Source organism: Acanthopagrus latus, chromosome 21, assembly GCF_904848185.1.
Source record: "Acanthopagrus latus isolate v.2019 chromosome 21, fAcaLat1.1, whole genome shotgun sequence".
NCBI lineage: Eukaryota > Metazoa > Chordata > Actinopteri > Spariformes > Sparidae > Acanthopagrus > Acanthopagrus latus.
This window is the reverse complement of record NC_051059.1, coordinates 18,262,376-18,280,358: the sequence shown is the minus strand read 5'-3', so window position 1 is coordinate 18,280,358 and position 17,983 is coordinate 18,262,376. Positions and strand designations below refer to the sequence as shown.

The 17,983-nt window shown below is 44.2% G+C and overlaps 1 protein-coding gene across 2 annotated transcripts; it reads left to right on the top strand.

Moving 5' to 3' along the window:
• On the top strand, positions 1-16,385 carry dspa (desmoplakin a). 2 transcript variants are annotated; one of them, XM_037083411.1, is made up of 24 exons: positions 1-310; positions 1,433-1,517; positions 1,753-1,871; positions 2,144-2,288; positions 4,486-4,611; positions 4,781-4,840; positions 4,949-5,116; positions 5,204-5,308; positions 5,400-5,495; positions 5,582-5,707; positions 6,015-6,167; positions 6,334-6,488; positions 6,627-6,753; positions 6,897-7,083; positions 7,197-7,429; positions 7,856-8,037; positions 8,190-8,328; positions 8,707-8,900; positions 9,034-9,196; positions 9,427-9,510; positions 9,637-9,744; positions 10,010-10,108; positions 10,225-12,039; positions 12,557-16,385. In XM_037083411.1, the coding sequence occupies exons 1-24, from the start codon at positions 84-86 to the stop codon at positions 15,788-15,790; spliced, it is 8,130 nt and encodes a 2,709-aa protein (XP_036939306.1). In that variant the 5' UTR covers positions 1-83; the 3' UTR covers positions 15,791-16,385. The 2 variants fall into 2 exon arrangements, with proteins under 2 accessions (XP_036939306.1, XP_036939307.1); XM_037083412.1 differs by having other exon boundaries at positions 4-310; positions 10,225-10,722.
• The last annotated feature ends 1,598 nt before the right edge of the window (positions 16,386-17,983 follow it).

The following is a 17,983-nucleotide window of genomic DNA, read 5'->3' as shown; positions in this document are numbered from 1 at the left end:
CAGAGAGGAGCGGAGAGGAGAGGACGGCAAAACTTTAATTTTTTTTTAATCCCCCCCCCCCCCCTCAAAAAAACTCTACAAACATGAGTATGTACGGCTCCAACCCGAAACTGTACTCCATGGGCCCGAGGAGTAACTCGCGACCGGATTTGACGAGCGGGACCTTTCGAAACGAGGTGTTCGCCGGTGGGAACGGCTTCCAGGACTTCCAGGACGGCGGAGGGTACACCCACACCACCTTCACCCGGAGCTCCATGCACGGCGGGGGGCTCGGGACGATGAAAATCAGCGGCGGCGGAGGTGGAATGAGGTGAGACGTTCGAGGGCACCTGTTGCCTTTGAAGTTAGCCATTTAAAAACGTAGCCATTATCAACATGTCACGTAGAGACTCTATAGTTCACACAAAAATAAACAGAAGCGAAACAACAACTTAACAAACACATGAATGTGTATTTTGAAGAGCGTTATCTCCATGTGGGAATGTTTCTTTAAGGTTTTTATTGACTCGTAAACGCCACCGCGAAGTTAGTTGGCCCAAGGGAAACAGAAAGTGAATGAATGCGGGTTTGAGAAATTTGTACATAAAAAAAAAAAACCCCTCTTCTGAATAGATCCCTCACCTCCACTAGCTGAGTATCTTAGTAACCCACAGTTGTAAATCCAGCTATTGCTCTTGCCCAATATAATGAATAACAAAAGAAATACTTTGCACACACACCCCTTGAATCCCCTCCCTCCCCTTCACTGTCAGGCATCATGATGTCAGTGTCCAATGTTGTAATAGTTGTGTCTGTGTCAGAGCTTTTCCACAGAATGGGTTTTTTCATCCATTATTTCTAAAGACTTACTCAAAGTGCTTTAGTCATGAAGAGCAAAGTGTAAACCCTGCGGGATTTGATTCAAGTGGAGCTTAAAGAGACAAAGTCTTAAGTGACTTTCTCTTTATATATAAAAAACAAACAAACAATGAATGAGTGTTGCATAATATCAATTTATCATTTATTTTTGCAGGATAATTCGTCATCACAAAAACAGTGTAGTGCTTTCTTTTGCTGTTTTTTCTTTTTCGTTTTTCTGTTGCTCATTCAAAAAAAAGTTGGATCTGTTGTTTTTTTTGTTTCGGACCTAATTTCCATCAAGTTTACAAGCACTTGCACAGCTAAGTAACCTATCAACTATATTAACAGCATCCAGTCCAATTGGTTTCTTATTTAAAGTCCCCCAACACCAAAAGAAATCACCTGGCTGTCAGCAGGTGACATGCTTTATTTAGCGCTTCTCAATAATCCTGGCAGTGTAGAAATAAGTGCTAATAAAATCAAGACTTGGACTTATTTATTTATTTATTTATTTATGGTGTTTTTGTTTTCTTTTTCACAAATTCTGCCCCTGAAAATGTTCTGTTGTTTTTTTTCTCTCTCTCATGTGTAGTGTGCAGGCTATCCATCAGAAAGCCATGTTCCTGACAACCCAGTGTCAAGACTACCTGCAGCGAGCTAAAATGGTGCTCCACGGTGTAAGTGAAGTTATTACACCGACCATAACGGATCTCGTGTGTTTGCTCTCCCTTCTTATGGGCAGAACGGGAAGAAAACCCAGTCGGTTACACATTTATAACATTTCTTGATGATGAGGCTGTTGCGGACATTTTTCTTGTATTTCACTTCCTTAAAACGCAGACAGTATCGTCAGCGCAGTTTAACATCGACGGGAGGGTTAAAACTCAGTGTGTGTTCTGTGTTTTTTTATAGGGCGGTCCAGCGGCGGATGCAGAGACGCTGCTGGTCATGGCCTCAGAGAGCATGGATCAGATGAAGCTCTGTGGCAGAGAGCTGCAGCAAATGCGCGTCCCTAATGACATCTTCCAAAAGTAAGACAGGATGCAGTGTGTGTGTGTGTGTGTGTGTGTGTGTGTGTGTGTGTGTGTGTGTGTGTTGAGTAACCATGCCTACATCTTCAAGATAGTCGGTGTTAAACAGGGTAAAACATGGCAACATCAGAGCAACATCTGATTTCTTTTTGTAGCTGAACCAAACCTTATATAAAGAAAGCCTTAGATGTTATTCTCAGTCATGTGTATCAGCTCTTTGTGCCACTGGAAGATTCACCTGGTATTTTTTCTGTTTTGTTAAATTTCCACAGTTTAGAGCAGCTCCAGCACATGCACGGCGGTCTGCAGCAGCAGCTACTCGGCAGTAAGACCATAAGACGGAACAGAGGCAGCGTGGGCTCCCTCGACGGGGGGAGGGCCTTCAACGACGCCCTAGGCTGGATCGCTCAACAGAAGGTCAGCCCTAAATATCATCATTTTCGCTAGAAGATGCGTGAGGCGGCGTCTGAGTGTTTGTGATGCTTCTGGGCGTAGCTGATTCTGGAGAAAGTCTAATTGATCTAGTCTCATTTCCTGGTTGCCAAATACTGCCCAACCCAGCCCAGCCCAGCCCAACCCAGCCCAGCCCACGGCGGCAATATCTGAAGATCTGGAAAATGAGTCTAAACAATTTACTGCCTTCCTCGACAACACCTTAAGGAAATAAATATAGTTTATACTGTTGTAGTCAATGTTATAATCTTGTTTCCCACAGTGCGGTAAATGTGCGTGGGATCTTTGTTCCTCCGTTACCATCAAAACTTTTCCCGTGCGTTCAAGCAAAAATCATTATTCATTTGGCTTCTTTTTCATTTACAATTTACCTGTAATGACTCATTTTTTTGTGCAACTGGGAAAGGATGTGTTACCTGCATCTCTCTGCTCGCCTGACGCATTCTGGGACTTTCTTTTTAAAATCCCTGAGAATGCCTGCACCTGCATGTGTGTGCATGCCTGTGCAGGGGGTGGTGGTGGTGGGGGGTGGGGGGGGGGTGCATAAGCAAGCACTGTTTTCTTTTTTTAACAAGAGGGAGGGAAAAGGGAAAAGAGGAGGAGAAGGAGGGGGGGATGCACTTTATCCTATCACTTATTCTGACCTCCTGTAACTGAAACCATCTGGACGTGCTGCCAAAACCTGATCCGTGAGCGAAAGGAGGCCAGGAGGCTGAAACAAAGGGAGCCATTTGAGAATGAAGATAGAAGGACGGGAAGAGAGAGAGAGAGAGAGAGAGACAAGAGACAGAGAGAGAGAGACAGAGACAGACAGACAGAGAGAGAGAGAGAGAGACGGAGAGAGAGAGAGAGAGGGGGGCAGCTAAGAGATAGCAAGGGGGGGAGAGCGAGACCGGCAAAATAAAATAAAAAAGACGCTGTGGAGGCAGAAAGAAAAGTACAAGTGACGGAGTGTGAAATGTGACACTGAGTCGGTTGTTATGGGACGGGGCAGGAGGCTCTGACATGCTCGTGGGAAAACGCCCTTCTACTCTCGACTCTCTACCTCCCCGACCGTCCCACTCAACCAAAAAAGAAAACACACCCTGTCATTCTGTCATCACTTCAGGCCTCACCCTCTTTATTGCGTCACTAATTTTCCCCCTCCGTCAACATATGTAGAAACATCTCTTCACATGTTTTTGTGTCTCAGTGCTTCAGGTATTGCCACTCCCGATCTTCCCCTGATCACCACATTGCTGCCATTTTGTACCTTCTTGTCACTCTGCGCTGCTTTGTAGGGCCAAACAGAACTTAATATAGCTTTGTTACCCTTTGCTCTCTTCTCTAGACATTTACCCAACTGTCTGTCTTAGTAGCCTTGTTATGTTGTGTAGCTTCCAGCGAGGTAACCACGCAGGAGCAGGGAGTGGTGAGAGGACAAAGGAAAAAACAGAGAGCGAGAGAGAGAAAAAAAATGCGAGTAAAGATCAGGGATTGGCTGAAGTCGGTGTGCTGGCAGAGCTCTTATCAAAGCTGAGGCAGTGGACGGGACGGGGGGGGGGGGGGAATAGTTGGGATAGTTTCCTGCCTAACAATGCACTCGGTGCTTTTATGCTGACACCTGGAGGAGAAAGAGGGGAAGGACGTAAAGTTAAGGTTAGGGGAGAGAAATGTATCTCTCAGATTTGAAGTTCTGTTGCCTCAAAGAACAAGGATGATGCGTTTAGCTTTCTTACTGTAAAAAAAGAGGCAAAAACAATGAGTTGATCACTGTAAATGTTTTAAAGAGCCGTACTGACGTAGGATTCAGATTCTCACAGGGACTACACAATGCTTGGAAGGAAACAGATGTTTACTTTGCAAAAGAAAGTGAAAGAAACAAATATAGCGCCCTCATATATGTATAGAAACAGAAGATATTTGGTTTTGTTCATATAAATATACTTATATATACAAATGGGTTAAAAAAAAAGTTAGATTTTCTGTTAAAAGAATCGAAATACACACTGATACACTAATGGTGCTCATACCTAAAACAGTATATGTTCTTTTATAGACCTTTCTATAGTGTGCTTACAGAAAAAAATGCAACTTCCCTTTAATTGCGGTCGATTTGCTTTTCATTGTTATTGTGTTATAGAATTTAGAAGTTAATAAACTGTGATTCTGCATCTTGTAGCGCATGATCGAGACGGCGCCGTGGGGAGACGACTCCGCCACTATAGAAAAGCAAATCTCAAGCCACAGCAGAACCCACAGCTCTCTGCAGAGGAGCCAGGAAGTAGACCGTGCCAGAGATGAACTGGTAAGTGGTCTCGAAGTGCTCCGTCCTTGCTCCTTTAACTTGGACTAATTTAGCCCAGTGTTTGGTCTTTATATATCATATATTCGTTAAGGAGGATGAACAACTTGGCACCAAACTTCTGCTGTTTTGTGATGTTGTTTTACAAACAAACAAAATCCCTTTTTTCCAGAACCAAAAGGGCGACAGGTACAACCTCCAGATCCTGGAGCAAGAATGGGACAGCCTGCAGGTAGAGCCGCACTCTTTTACAAAAAAAAAAGGGTTTGAGCTCCATCGCTCTCATCACTCGTTTTCTTTGGGCATCAGATGTGTAACCGTGCTTCTTCGTCTGTGTCAGAAAATGTCCCACAACCGCGTGAGTCAGCTGCGTGAGCTCCAGAACATCATCGAGGAGATCTCCCGATCCATCATGTGGGTGAACGAGAGGGAGGAGGAGGAGCTCATGTTCGACTGGGGAGACAAGAACATCGACGTCTACATCCCCAAGAAGCAAGAGGGCTACTCGGTAAAGCTGAATCTTATACCATTTAAACCTTAGTAACATCTCCACAGTCGAGTCTTTTGCATCACTTACGTTATGCTCCCATGACAGAGAATGATGAGCGACCTGGAGGAGAAGGAGAAAGAGCTGAACAAGCTGAAGGTGAAGTCGGATGGACTCTTGAACAGCAACCATCCAGCCTCAGAAAAGATTCAAGTACGTTGTCTTATTCTTTGTTGGTGTTTACCAGCCTGAACCACAAACATTCAGTTGCTTTTGTACTGATGAGTCTGTGTGGCACCCACAGGCCTACATGGACACCTTGCAGACCCAGTGGAGCTGGCTTCTCCAGATCACCAAGTGTATAAGCACTCATTTGAAGGAGAATGCTGCCTACAGCCAAGTAAGTCCTGCTCTCGCCCTCATGGAAATACAGCCCTGCATATTTGCACAGGAACACAGATTAAAGCTTCTTGCTGCCATCTTCAGTTTTTCAAGGAGGCCAATGAAACCTACTCGAAGCTGCAGAAGGAGCACGAGACCATCCGGAGCAAGTTCACCTGCGACAAGAACACCCCACTGGAGAACCTCATTGAACTCCTGAAAAACCTGGAGGTATTTTTTAAACTCTTGTTAAGTCTGGGACACAAGATTTTTCTGATTGTTCTGTTGAGTGACACGGCAGCAATTTGCATGTCTAGTGAACTGGTTAGGCTAGTTTAGAGTCTAAGTGGAATAGCTTTCATGGCCCGGCATGCCAAGTGTTACAAATTACAAATGCTTGCTTTCAAATCTATTAAAATGAAATACAAAATACTGGATACTACAAACCGAGAATATTACATTCTAGCCATTTAGAGAAATAATAGTTGCAGTGCAACTATAGGTTCAATTAAAAACACTGATTTTTGCACGTTGACAGAGAGAGAAGGAGCGAATCGTGGAGAATAAGAGGCAGGTCCAAAGTCTGGTCAACAAATCAAAGTCCATCGTCAGGCTGAAGCCTCGCAACCCCGAGGAGAAGAGCAGCAGCCCCATCATAGTCAAGGCCTTATGTGACTTTAAACAAGACCAGGTGGGATATGAAATCTCTGTCTCTCTCTCCCTCTCTCCCTCACACACACACACACACACACACACACACACACACACACACACACACACACACACACACACAGACGTCTGATGTGAATTATTACAGCTGTTACTCAGTTATTGCTCTCTTCTGTTTTGTGCTTTAGAAAGGAATTTTGAGTGGCAATGAGGGCATCCTGAAGGACAACTCACAGCGCAGCAAGTGGCTTGTGACTGGACCAGGAGGTTTGGACATGATGATCCCATCTGTGTGTCTGGTGATCCCCCCGCCGAACCCGCTCAGCATCGGCGTCGCCACCAAGTAAGAAACACTGACAATCAGTCTTCTTTTGGTCTTGATAGTTTATAATTTGTTGACATTGGTTGCTTGTTGTATATTAGAACAAAGTGAGATTTCATAAATAGTTAATAGTGGTTAATGGTTTGTGCTGTTCCCCAGGAATGAGCAGTATTACGAAGCCATCATGGGCATCTGGAACCAGCTCTACATCAACATCAGGAGTCTCATCTCATGGCAGTATTGCCGCAAGGACATCAGTTACATCAACTCCCTCACGCTCAGCATGGTAGGAGATCACAGAGAGTGCAGCAAACGTCAGAAGTTTACTGTTTTGATACCAAGGAAAGCTGGATTGGATTCAGTTTTCATCTGATCATGCAAGAGTTTGTGCATTTGTACCAACCTGACCCCCTCTCCGTTGCCTCGCAGCTGTCCAACATGCGGCCCGAGGAGTACCGCAGTATCATCAAAAGACTCGAGACTCACTACCAGGAGTTCCTGCGTACCAGCCAAGGTTCTGAGATGTTCGGAGAGGAGGAGAGGAAAACCATCCAGGGCCACTTTGACAAAGCCCAGAACCACTACGACACTCTGATAATCCAGCTACCTTCTTACAGTGAGTGTTAAATGTCTTCATACCTAAATTGTCAGTCTACGAAATTTGTGAAATTTTTGCTGGTTTGTCCACTGTAAATTAATTTTCTCCAAACTTTCTTCCAACCAATAAAGGGGAGGGAGGGGCGAAGCCTGAACCCCCAAAGACGGAAACTGCCAAGCCTGTGACTACCCCAAAGCCCCCCAAAGTCACGACCAGCTCCACCCTCAGCCTTACCCTGCTCAGCAGCCTGCAGGAGATTCGACGCAGGCTGGAGCTGGCTGAGTCCGGTCTCACCAGCCACCTGCACGTCCCCCTGGGAGAAAACAGTGTGCATGAGTGCTCCGTGCACATCCAGAGAGTGCAGGTATGTAAACTCTCATGAATTAGTCCATCTAATTAAAACTGAGGTTCCAAGGGGGTCGCAAGTTATAAAGAGAACATCTAGAAATTTAGAAAATCATGTTTTGTCTCTTAGCTGTGGTGCTATTTATCCATCAAGATTATTTTGGTGTGGGTCACAGAAGGAAGCATGCATTTAGCGTGCATGGCTAGCTAACTCAGCTACATGTACATCACACACTGTCACGAGCACAAGCCTCTTGTCCATGAGTGGATCACATTTCCATACGGTTGGTGGGTGTAGTTCAATAAAGAGGAAATAGTTCCTACATGAATCGACTCACAAGGTCATTTGATTATCTTGAGCATCTAGATGAATAAATAGCACTACAGGTAAGAGGATTTGTGGGTATTCTGCTACTTGAACTCATTATCACATATTTTTATCCAGGATGTGCACCAAGAGTTGGACTCCATTCACGATGAGTACCTGCGACTGAGAGAAAAGATTATAAAGCAGCTGGAAGGGATACCTCCAGACTCCGAGCAAGCCAGGTTCCTCCAGTCTGAGCTGGAAATCATCAACCAAAAGCTGGGAGGCCTGCAGGGTCTTTACTCAGCTTACATCCAAAGGTACATTGCTCTCGTCCTTTATCACACAATGACTGAGTAAATAATGCACGATGTAATGACTGATCGTCGAGTAAAATCACTTTTTTTGTCTCATTAAATGTACTAAAACTCAAGTGTATTTAACATAACAGCTGCATCTTTCTCTTTGACAGACTGTCAGCCCTCAGGGGTTTACTGCAGAGTCTTCTCCAGGCCGAAGACATCATTAAAGTCCACGAGGCCCGGCTCACAGAGAAGGAAACCACCTCTCTGGACCTTAGAGAGGTGGAGGACTATCGCAGCACACTGAGGGTTCGAGACACTTTTCCATCTTTCGTTTAAACTGCAGTCTCTTGTCTTTCTTGCAATAGAATATCAACATTTTTCAGTATTGCTCTTTTTACTGAAGTAAAAGAAACTGAATATTTATTCTACAAAAATGTAGACAGTTCCATCTGCTGCTGAAGACCATGTAACAATTTAGTTACACAGGTGAAACTTCTGGATAAATTAACCAGACAGGAAATTATTTTATTCATTGATTACTTCATAAATCAAAGTGTTTTTTGTACAATAATGTTTCAGATTTTATGATTCACATGTCACCATAGCAACCACTTCTAGTTGTGACTTAAATGGTCAATACGGATATAATATGAATTAATCTTTGATGTGATTTCTCTTTTACAGCTAATGAAGAGCGATCTGGAGCAAAAAAGAGACCTGCTGACAGCCCTGGAGTCTGACCTGGCTAAAGCAGTGCACTGGAACGGTCAAGTCTCAGACTCCTTCCACAAGTGTGACGTGGACTTGTCCAAATACTCGGAACTGGTGGGTCAGATGTCCGACCGCTGGCGCCGCATCCAAACCCAGATCGACAGCAGGTAGGATAGTCTGTGCACCTACACACATCGCTTCAATCGCTTTGCATATTTTTCCATAACCGGTATTACTCATTGCCGGCAACAACACTAAGAAAACAATCCCTTCGTCTTTCTCCCACTCTTTCCTCCTCAGAATGTGGGACTTGGAGAAGCAGGAGAAACAGCTGAGACATTATCAGCAGAGCAGCACTTCCCTGGAGCAGTGGATAGACAATGCCAGGAAGCGCCAGGACACCCTTCAGACGGCTAAGTTCAGTGACATCCAGACTCTAATGGATCACCTCAACCAGCAGAAGGCACGTCTTCCATTGTTTAAGTCGACATATTATAATCAGTAATAATGTTTTAACTGAACTGGTAAGGAATTTGGATTGAGCATGTGCTCCATTGACTCTTTAATTGAGATGGTGAGCATAGGTGTGTGTTTTGCTGATTAACCGCCTATAATAATGCCATTAAAATGTTGTTTCCTAAAGTGAGAGATTAAATCAGTGAGTTTAACGCCTTCTCTTGCTTGATCGCACAGGCCCTCCACACTGAAATTAAAGGAAAGAAGGAGAAAGTAGATGATGTGCATAAGAGCGCAGACAGCTGTGCCGCCTCCATAAAGGTAGGTCATCAACGTACACTGTCATTGTTCATTTTTAAAACATGTTTGTGCCAATAACCAAGTTGACGAGCACGAGAAGCTTAAGTTCACAACAATAAAGTCCGTGATGTGTCATGCGTTTTTCAGGACTACGAGCTGCAGCTGGCTTCCTACAGTTCAGGCCTGGAAACTCTGCTTAACATTCCCATCAAGAGAACAATGCTGCAGTCCCCCGCGTCTGTGGTCAGACAAGAGGTATGAGTACCATCTCTCCACTGAGTCACACTTAAACCTATTTTCAGTTAGATATTGTTAATGCACGTTGGTTATCATGTGGTCAAGTATTCATTATCTTCTGTTTCATCAGTATTCATTCAATCATTTGCAATTTCCATATTTCCTTATTGTATTTCAAGCTCATGTAACTACTTTAAAGGTTATTCCCTTAAGTGCGCGTTTAATTTAAAGACCTTACTCTGACATCAGTATTCATCCTCTTATTTTTTTTTAACTCCAACAGTCGGCTGATCTCCAGTCCCGCTACATAGAGCTACTCACCCGCTCTAGTGACTACTACAAGTTCCTCGGGGAGCTGCTGAAGAACATGGAAGAGCTAAAGGTGAGGATCAGGTTTTTAGGATGCCATGTAAGAATTGTGTGTAGGACAAACAAATGATAAATGAGCTAATAGGTTTGTTAATTAAATGATTTTGTTTTCGTCATTGCTCTCTTCAGATGAGGAACACCAAGATCGAACTGCTGGAGGAGGAACTGAGGCGTCTGAAGGAAGAAATCAGGGATGGCAATCTGAGAAACAAGTCGCTGGAGGATGACTTAGCCCGCCTCAAACTGGAGCTCTCTCAAGCGAAAGAAGAACTCCTTTCTATGGAGGAAGTGAAGAGAACCACAGTAATGCAGGTTACTGCCACCAAGACGAGCCTGGACAGCACACACAGCCAGCTTCAGGAGCTCAATGACCAGCTGACGCGCGTTAAATACCAGCTGGATGAAGAAAAGAGGAAAAGAAGGTTGGCAGAGGAACGCTACAACAGCCAGCAGGAAGAGTATGAGGCGGCCGTTCGCCGCAGACAGAAGGAACTGGAGGAACTCAACTGGACCAAGATTGACCTGGAAAAGTCGGTGAAGGACAAGGAACGTGAACTGGAGAGGATGAAGATGCTGCTAGATGAGGAAGCGGCACGTCGACGAGCTGCTGAATCAGATATCTCAAAGGTAAGAACACAGTGTACCCAGGAGATTAGTCAACTTAAGCAGACATATGAGACAGAGATCCACGTCACCAAGACCACGATCCTGAAAGCCTCACAACAGAAGGAAGAGGACGCCGCTGAACTGAGACTGCAAGTTGACAGACTCACTGCTGAGAAGAGAGATGTTGAAGAGGAGCTGAGGAGACTGAGGCAGTCCATTGGACACACGGAAGAGCAGAGACACAGGGCAGAGCAGGAGGTTAGCCAGCAGAGGGCGTCAGTGACAAAAGAGACGAGGCTGCGCAGTGAGTTGGAGGTTCAGCTGAGAACACTTGAGCAGCAGAGACAAAATGATGAGCTCAAACTAAAGGATGCCACCAAAGCAAATCAGGAAAAGACCAGGCAGATCAGCACACTGACATTTAACCTCGAGGAGGAGAGCAAGAAGAGGAGAGCTCTGGAGATGGAAGTCAGTCACCTGAAGCAGCTTGAGGCAGAGCTGAAGTCAAAGAACACCTCTTATCTGGAGGCAATTAACAAGCTTAAAATGTCTGAGCAGGAGATCCGCATCACCCGGGTAGAACTACAGAAGCAGACCTCTGAGAAAACTAAGGTTGAGCAGGATTCTAACAAGCTGCAGAGCTGCATCCGGGAGCTTCAGTGCTCTCTGAGTGGGATGGAAGCTGAGTTGGAGAAGCAAAAGAAGGCAACGCAGGAGGAGTTTACACGTAGAAAGAGAATGGAGGCAGAGGTGGAGAGGATGACCCGTACTTGCAAAGAGCACACCACCACAATTAACACACTGAAGTCTATCCAGGTAGAGGTTTCCACCACTGAAAGGAAGCACGAACAGGACCTCAGTGCCCTCCAGGAGGCTCTGGACAAGAGCCTGAGTGAGCATAAAGTCACCAAGCAGGAATTGGCATCAGTCACTGCAGAGCTGAGGACACTCAAACAGAAGCTCCAGCAGGAACAGGCTAAAATCTTTGAGCTCAACCAACGTAATGAGAACCTGTACAAGACCATCGAGGAGAAGAGCCGCCTGCTTAACGACCACACTACAGAGATCGAAAAGCTGAAGACGCTTACGCAGAACCTGACGAAGGAGAGGCTGAGGTTGGAGGAGGAGCTGAGGGCAGTTAGACAGGAGAGGGATAACCTGAAGCTTAGCAAGAACGTTGTTGATGAAGAGAGTGCCACTCAGATCTCAGCCTTGCATGTCGAGCTTCAGAATAGCAGCAAGAGGACCGCGGAGCTCCAGGCTCTCATCAGCGACCTGACCAAGGAGAGAGAAAAGCTTAAATTGGAAATAAACAAATTCCAGAAGCAATCGATTGAGGTACTTTTGAGTGCCCCGAAGGATCATCTCCACATATATCAACTAATTATTTCTTGCTTTTGCATGAATGCTTGTAGGTGCATACAAACTGATTTGTGTTTGCTGAGTCGTTGCATGAAATCATTTACTTACAGATGCTTTTGCTTAGAAACGCACTTCATGCACCCTTTTACTTTGCACATTGCGAGAATGATCCTAACTCATATGATAATAACAATTAATCAATGCATACTAACAGATGTCATAATTACACATCTCTTAACATATGTGCATTATCATTATTAACATTATTATTGTTATTATTATGGTTTAACCAATAATCCAAAAGACATTCAGTTCAATTTTATGATTACTGTTATTTATTATTGTTGATAAAGTCTTACAACATTCTGCTAAGTAGAGTCATGTGTTATCCTGTTGATGATTTATTACTTAGAATTGTGGTTACTTGCTCTGTGCATGACTTACTGGCATTTCTCTATAGACGTGACAATGTGTTTTTCTTATCTCTCCCCAGACATCCATGACGGTGCATGAGTTCGAAAGCAAATACAGTGACCTGCAGCTGGAGAGGGACGGTTTGCTATCCAGGCTTAAACTGCTGGAGCAGGACAAGACCCGTTACCAGCGCCTGGAAGAGGAGCTCAACCGCATCAAGCTCACACTAGAGACTGAGCTCCGCAATAAACAGAGGCTGCAGGATGAGAAGGATTCCATCTACAAGGAGTTCACCTACATGAAGAGCCAGTATGAGGTGAAAGACGGCAAGATTAGGCAGTGTGAATCAGACAGAGACAAGGCAGAGCGGGAGAGGCTCTCCCTGAAGAGTGAGGTCGATAGGCTCATGAGAGAGCTAAAGAGTGTAGAGGAGAGGTACAAGAACCGTCTGTTGATCTCTGAAAAGGAGGCATCAGACCTGGCTCACAGGAGAGACGCCCTTGAGAGAGAGATAGAGAGGCTGCGGCAGAAACCCTGCTCACTGAACAGGTACACCCAGACAGATGAAAAGGTCCCAACAATCGATCCATCCAAGTTGGTATTTGACGGGGTGCGCCGTAAAGTCACAGCCCACCAGCTTTGCGACTGTGGCATAATCAGTAAGGCCACTCTTGACCAGCTCCTGAAGGGAAAAAAGACGGTGGATGAGGTAGCTGCAGACATCCAGCTCAGTCTAAAGGGCACCGGAGTCATTGCTGGCATGATGACGTGTGGTCAAGGTAAAATGCCATTCACTGAAGCCAAACACAAGAAGCTCCTGAGCCCAGAGAGCGCCCTCATGCTCCTGGAAGCTCAGGCAGCAACAGGCTACATAATTGACCCGGCATATAACGAGAGGATGCCTGTGGATACTGCCTGCTCAAGAGGGATAGTAGACACAGAGGACAGAGACACCTTGGCCACAGCTGAAGCAGCTAGCACAGGCTTCCGTGATCCATTCACTGGCAAAGTGCTATCTGTGGGTCAGGCTTGCAAACAGGGCCGCATTGACAAAGACACAGCCATCCGCTTGCTCCAGGCTCAGGAGTCTGCTGGAGGCATACTGGACCCAGTTCTGAGTGTGTTCCTTCCAAAAGATCTGGCATTGGACCGCAATCTGATTGATGAGGACCTCTACAGGGCTTTGAACAAAAAACCCACCTGCTACCTAGATCCAGCCACAGGAGAGAAGACAAGCTATAATGACCTTAGGAAGAAGTGTACCGTAGAACCAGTAGCTGGCTTGCTTCTGCTCCGTGCTCGAGAAGAGCCCATTAAAGACATCAAAGTGAAGGGCATACGTGGTGAAGTGTCCATCACAGACCTTATCAACTCTGAACTGCTGGATGAAACTGATCTGCAGAAGTACAAGGACGGCACGCTGACCAGCAGAGAAATTCAAGACAAGCTGAAGTCCTATCTCTATGGCAGCACTTGCATCGCAGGGGTCTATGAGGAGGCTTCTGACCGAATACTGCCTTTCTACAAGGCAATGAAGGAAGGGCTGCTCATGAGAGGAACCACCCTGGAGCTTCTTGAGGCGCAAGCTTCCTCGGGATTCATTGTTGATCCAGTCAACAATATCTTCTTGACAGTTGAAGAGGCCACAAAGAGAGGCCTGGTAGGAAAAGAGTTTAAGGCCAAGCTGTTGTCTGCAGAGAAGGCAGTAACTGGATACACTGACCCAGCCACCGGAAACACAATCTCCCTCTTCCAGGCTATTGAGAAAGATCTTATTGAGAAAGGTCATGGAATCCGTCTTCTTGAGGCCCAGATTGCCAGTGGTGGGATTATTGACCCCAAAGAGAGCCACCGTATTGATGTTGATGTAGCCTATAGAAAGGGATATTTTGGTAAAGAGATGAATGAGATCCTAACTTATGAGGGAGATGACACAAAAGGATTCTTTGACCCTAATACTAAGGAGAACCTGACGTATCTACAGCTGAAGGACAGGTGCATCAAAGATCGCAAAACAGGCCTCATCCTCCTGCCACTCAGAGACAAGACGAAGCCTGTGAAGTCAGAGGAGAGCCGTACCAATGTCCTTCGCAAGAGGCGGGTCGTGATCGTTGACCCAGACACTGGGAAGGAGATGTCAGTGAGGGAAGCTTACCACCGGGAGCTCATCGATTACGACACTTTCCTGGAACTGTCTGAGCAGGAGTGCGAGTGGGAGGAAATAACTATCACGGGGTCTGATGGCTCCGCTCGTTTGGTGATAGTGGACAGGAAAACAGGAACCCAGTATGACATCAAGGACTGCCTGGAGCGTGGCATCATTGACCAGAGCTCTTTGGATCAGTATCGTGCCGGAAAGCTGTCTTTGACCCATTTTGCTGACCAAATTGCCGAAAGAACCAGCAGCACTGAGTTGACCATTGCAGCCAGCAGTGTCGATGACATGGTCACCTGCAGCAGCCCCACCCAGCTCGCACCATCCTCTCCCACGGTCCGTAAACGCTTCAGCAGTATTTCTATCACCGTTTCGCCCCCTGACATGTTTGACGACCACAGCCCTGTGGGGGCAATCTTCGACACAGAGACCTTGGAGAAAATAACTATTCCTGAAGCTCTACGAAGAGGCATAGTTGACACCCTTACTGCACAGAGGCTACTGGAGGCCCAAGCATGCACAGGCGGTATCATCAACCCTGCCACTGGTGAGCGACTGTCGCTGCAGGATGCTGTCCATCAGTCCATCATTGATGACAGCATGGCCTCTAAGCTGAAAGCTGCCCAGAAAGCCTTTGTTGGTTTTGAGGATGTGAAGACCAAACGGAGGATGTCTGCAGCAGAGGCGGTGAAGGAGGCATGGTTGCCTTATGAAGCTGGCAATAGATTTTTGGAGTTTCAGTACCTGACGGGAGGCCTGGTGGAACCTGGCAGTGGGCGTCGCATCACCATCGAAGAGGCGATCCGCAGAGGCTGGCTAGATGGCCAGGCGGCCCAGAAGCTTCAGGACACGCGGAACCACCAGAAGTATCTAACCTGTCCCAAGACAAAACTAAGGATCTCCTACAAGGAAGCCATGGACGGCTGCATGGTGGAGGAAAGCAATGGTATGAAGATGCTGCAGGCCTCCTCAATCTCCTCCAAGGGAATCAGCAGCCCTTACAATGTCTCTAACCCAGGATCTCGCTCTGGGTCCAGGACCGGCTCCCTCGCCGGCTCAAGGAGTGGATCTCGCAGAGGCAGTGTTGATTACTCCTCTAACTACACCTACAGCTACACTTCCAGCACTGCTACCTATAGCTCCAGCTCTCAGTCTTAAAACAAAACATAGAAAAATAATGAAACAAGACAAGTTATCACCAGCAGTTCCTATGCAGTTTGCTTTTCTAATTTGTTTTCTTTTTTTTTCCGTGCTACCTTTGAGATTTTGGGAAGTTTGTTTGAGATCTGAATCTAATTTTAAAATCATTTACATATACACAAGTAATACACAAGTGTTTGGATTGTTTGCAGTTTCTGGTGAGTTGGTGCTTGAATATTAATACATTTAATGCCGAGTTTAATTAATGCTCTTGTGCTAATGCGTAAATGTTGAATGAATATATTAGTCATAGTTATTTCAATATAAGGCTTTTGTAGATTTTAACAACTATGCTTGTTGAGCACAGTTTTACCATGCAGATTTATTATTTTTTGTAGTAGTTTTTTGCAGCCTGACTTGTGGATGTTTTCTTTAATTTTTTGCAAAAAAAAAATAAAAATATATATATATATATAAAAGATTGTTGGTCGTAGAAAATGCTTTTGGTTTGAATTGAAATACTGACTTGACAAAGTAATGATTAACATGAAATATTCCCTCCAGTACGATGTTATTCTCAAGTGATTGCAAATAAAGTTGTCATAACAATCTCGATTCCCTCATTCATTCATTCATTCATTCATTCATTCATTCATTCATTCATTCATTCATTTACTAGCTGGGTGTCTGTATTGTGCCTTTAACCCTGAAACTGAATGAGCAGAGGCTTTGGTATATTTACCTACAGATGGCGCTAATGCTTAAACATGCCTCTCTATCCTGCTACCCTCAACAGCACATTCTACATTTTAGAAAATACATTTGTAAACTTTGGTTATAATAATAAATCATATATTACTACATTTGAGAACAAACATCCAGGGATGGAAATATAATAGTTTTGAGCTACTTTACATGAGTATTTTCATTTTGTGATACTTTACATTTCCACTATTCCACAGTATTTTGGGCAAAATGTACTTGTTACTCTACTGTATTCACTGGATGTCCCTCTCATTTCTAACATAAAAGTGGATGAATTGTTGGATCTCTGTGGAGAGGTGGGAAAAACATTGAATATATATTTGATAGTATGCATAGAGTACATGTAAATTGTTTTGAAGGTGCACTTTGCAGTTTTGAGGAAGAAAAATTAACCAGACGAGAGAGAGATCTTCACTGACAAACTTTTATGTAGTTTTGTTAATTTTCATGACAGAATAAACAAACTGACCTTACAGGCCTCTTTAAAAATTCATCCATAGTTTGGTAAATAAGCATGTCCACATTCTTCCTTATAGCTCTACATACAAATTATTATAATACAACACGTGGAAATGAATGACCCAACAATAAGTGATTACTCTCAAGCAAGTTTCTCTTGTGGCTTAAAGATAATTTGAGCAGTGGAGATGGGAGGTTTTAGCACAGACAGACATGTCATTTCTTATGATAATGAATATGTACATCTGAACGTAAAAGGCAATTATCTATGAAGACATTATTCTTGGTTAACAGAGTAAACTCAGCTCTACTGTTGCCAATTGGCTTAACACCAGACTCTGAATATACACCCAATATAGAAGCCAAAGTATTTCATTTCTAAATTAATTTATCAGCAATTGGACACAAAAACACAGATACAGATAATTGTAAAGATGCTGATCATGGCAATAATAATCAGCCAGGCCGATAACTATGGCTATGTACGATACCACAAATATAGTGAAACAATCTTAAATAGGCTATTTATAGAGAATTTTAAACATTAAAACCTTCAAATAGGGGACATTTAAACCCTTTGAGAGGAATTTGTTATTTTTGAGCGACAAGTGTTACATACAAAACCTACATAAAAGTCTTAAAACATATCTGACAACCATTTGAACTGTTAAAAAATCAGAAATTGGTGAACATTATTAGGTTTATTTAGAAGTTTCAGATTCACTACAGTTGTTTAGCAGACCTCAGAGGTTTGTTGTTGCTGTCTTTCTGCGTCAATCTCTCCTTTTTTTGAGTTTTATAATACATTGCACCATTACATTTATTTATGCTATTCGTTATTTTGTTATAATTATGAAAAATAAAATTATACCATGAAGTACTGGAGCCTTTATGGTGAAACGTTTTTCTGCCTAAACAAACTGAATAAACAAGTGGAGCTTAAAGGACAACACAATTTAATTCTGTTGTTTTACTTTGTTTATATGT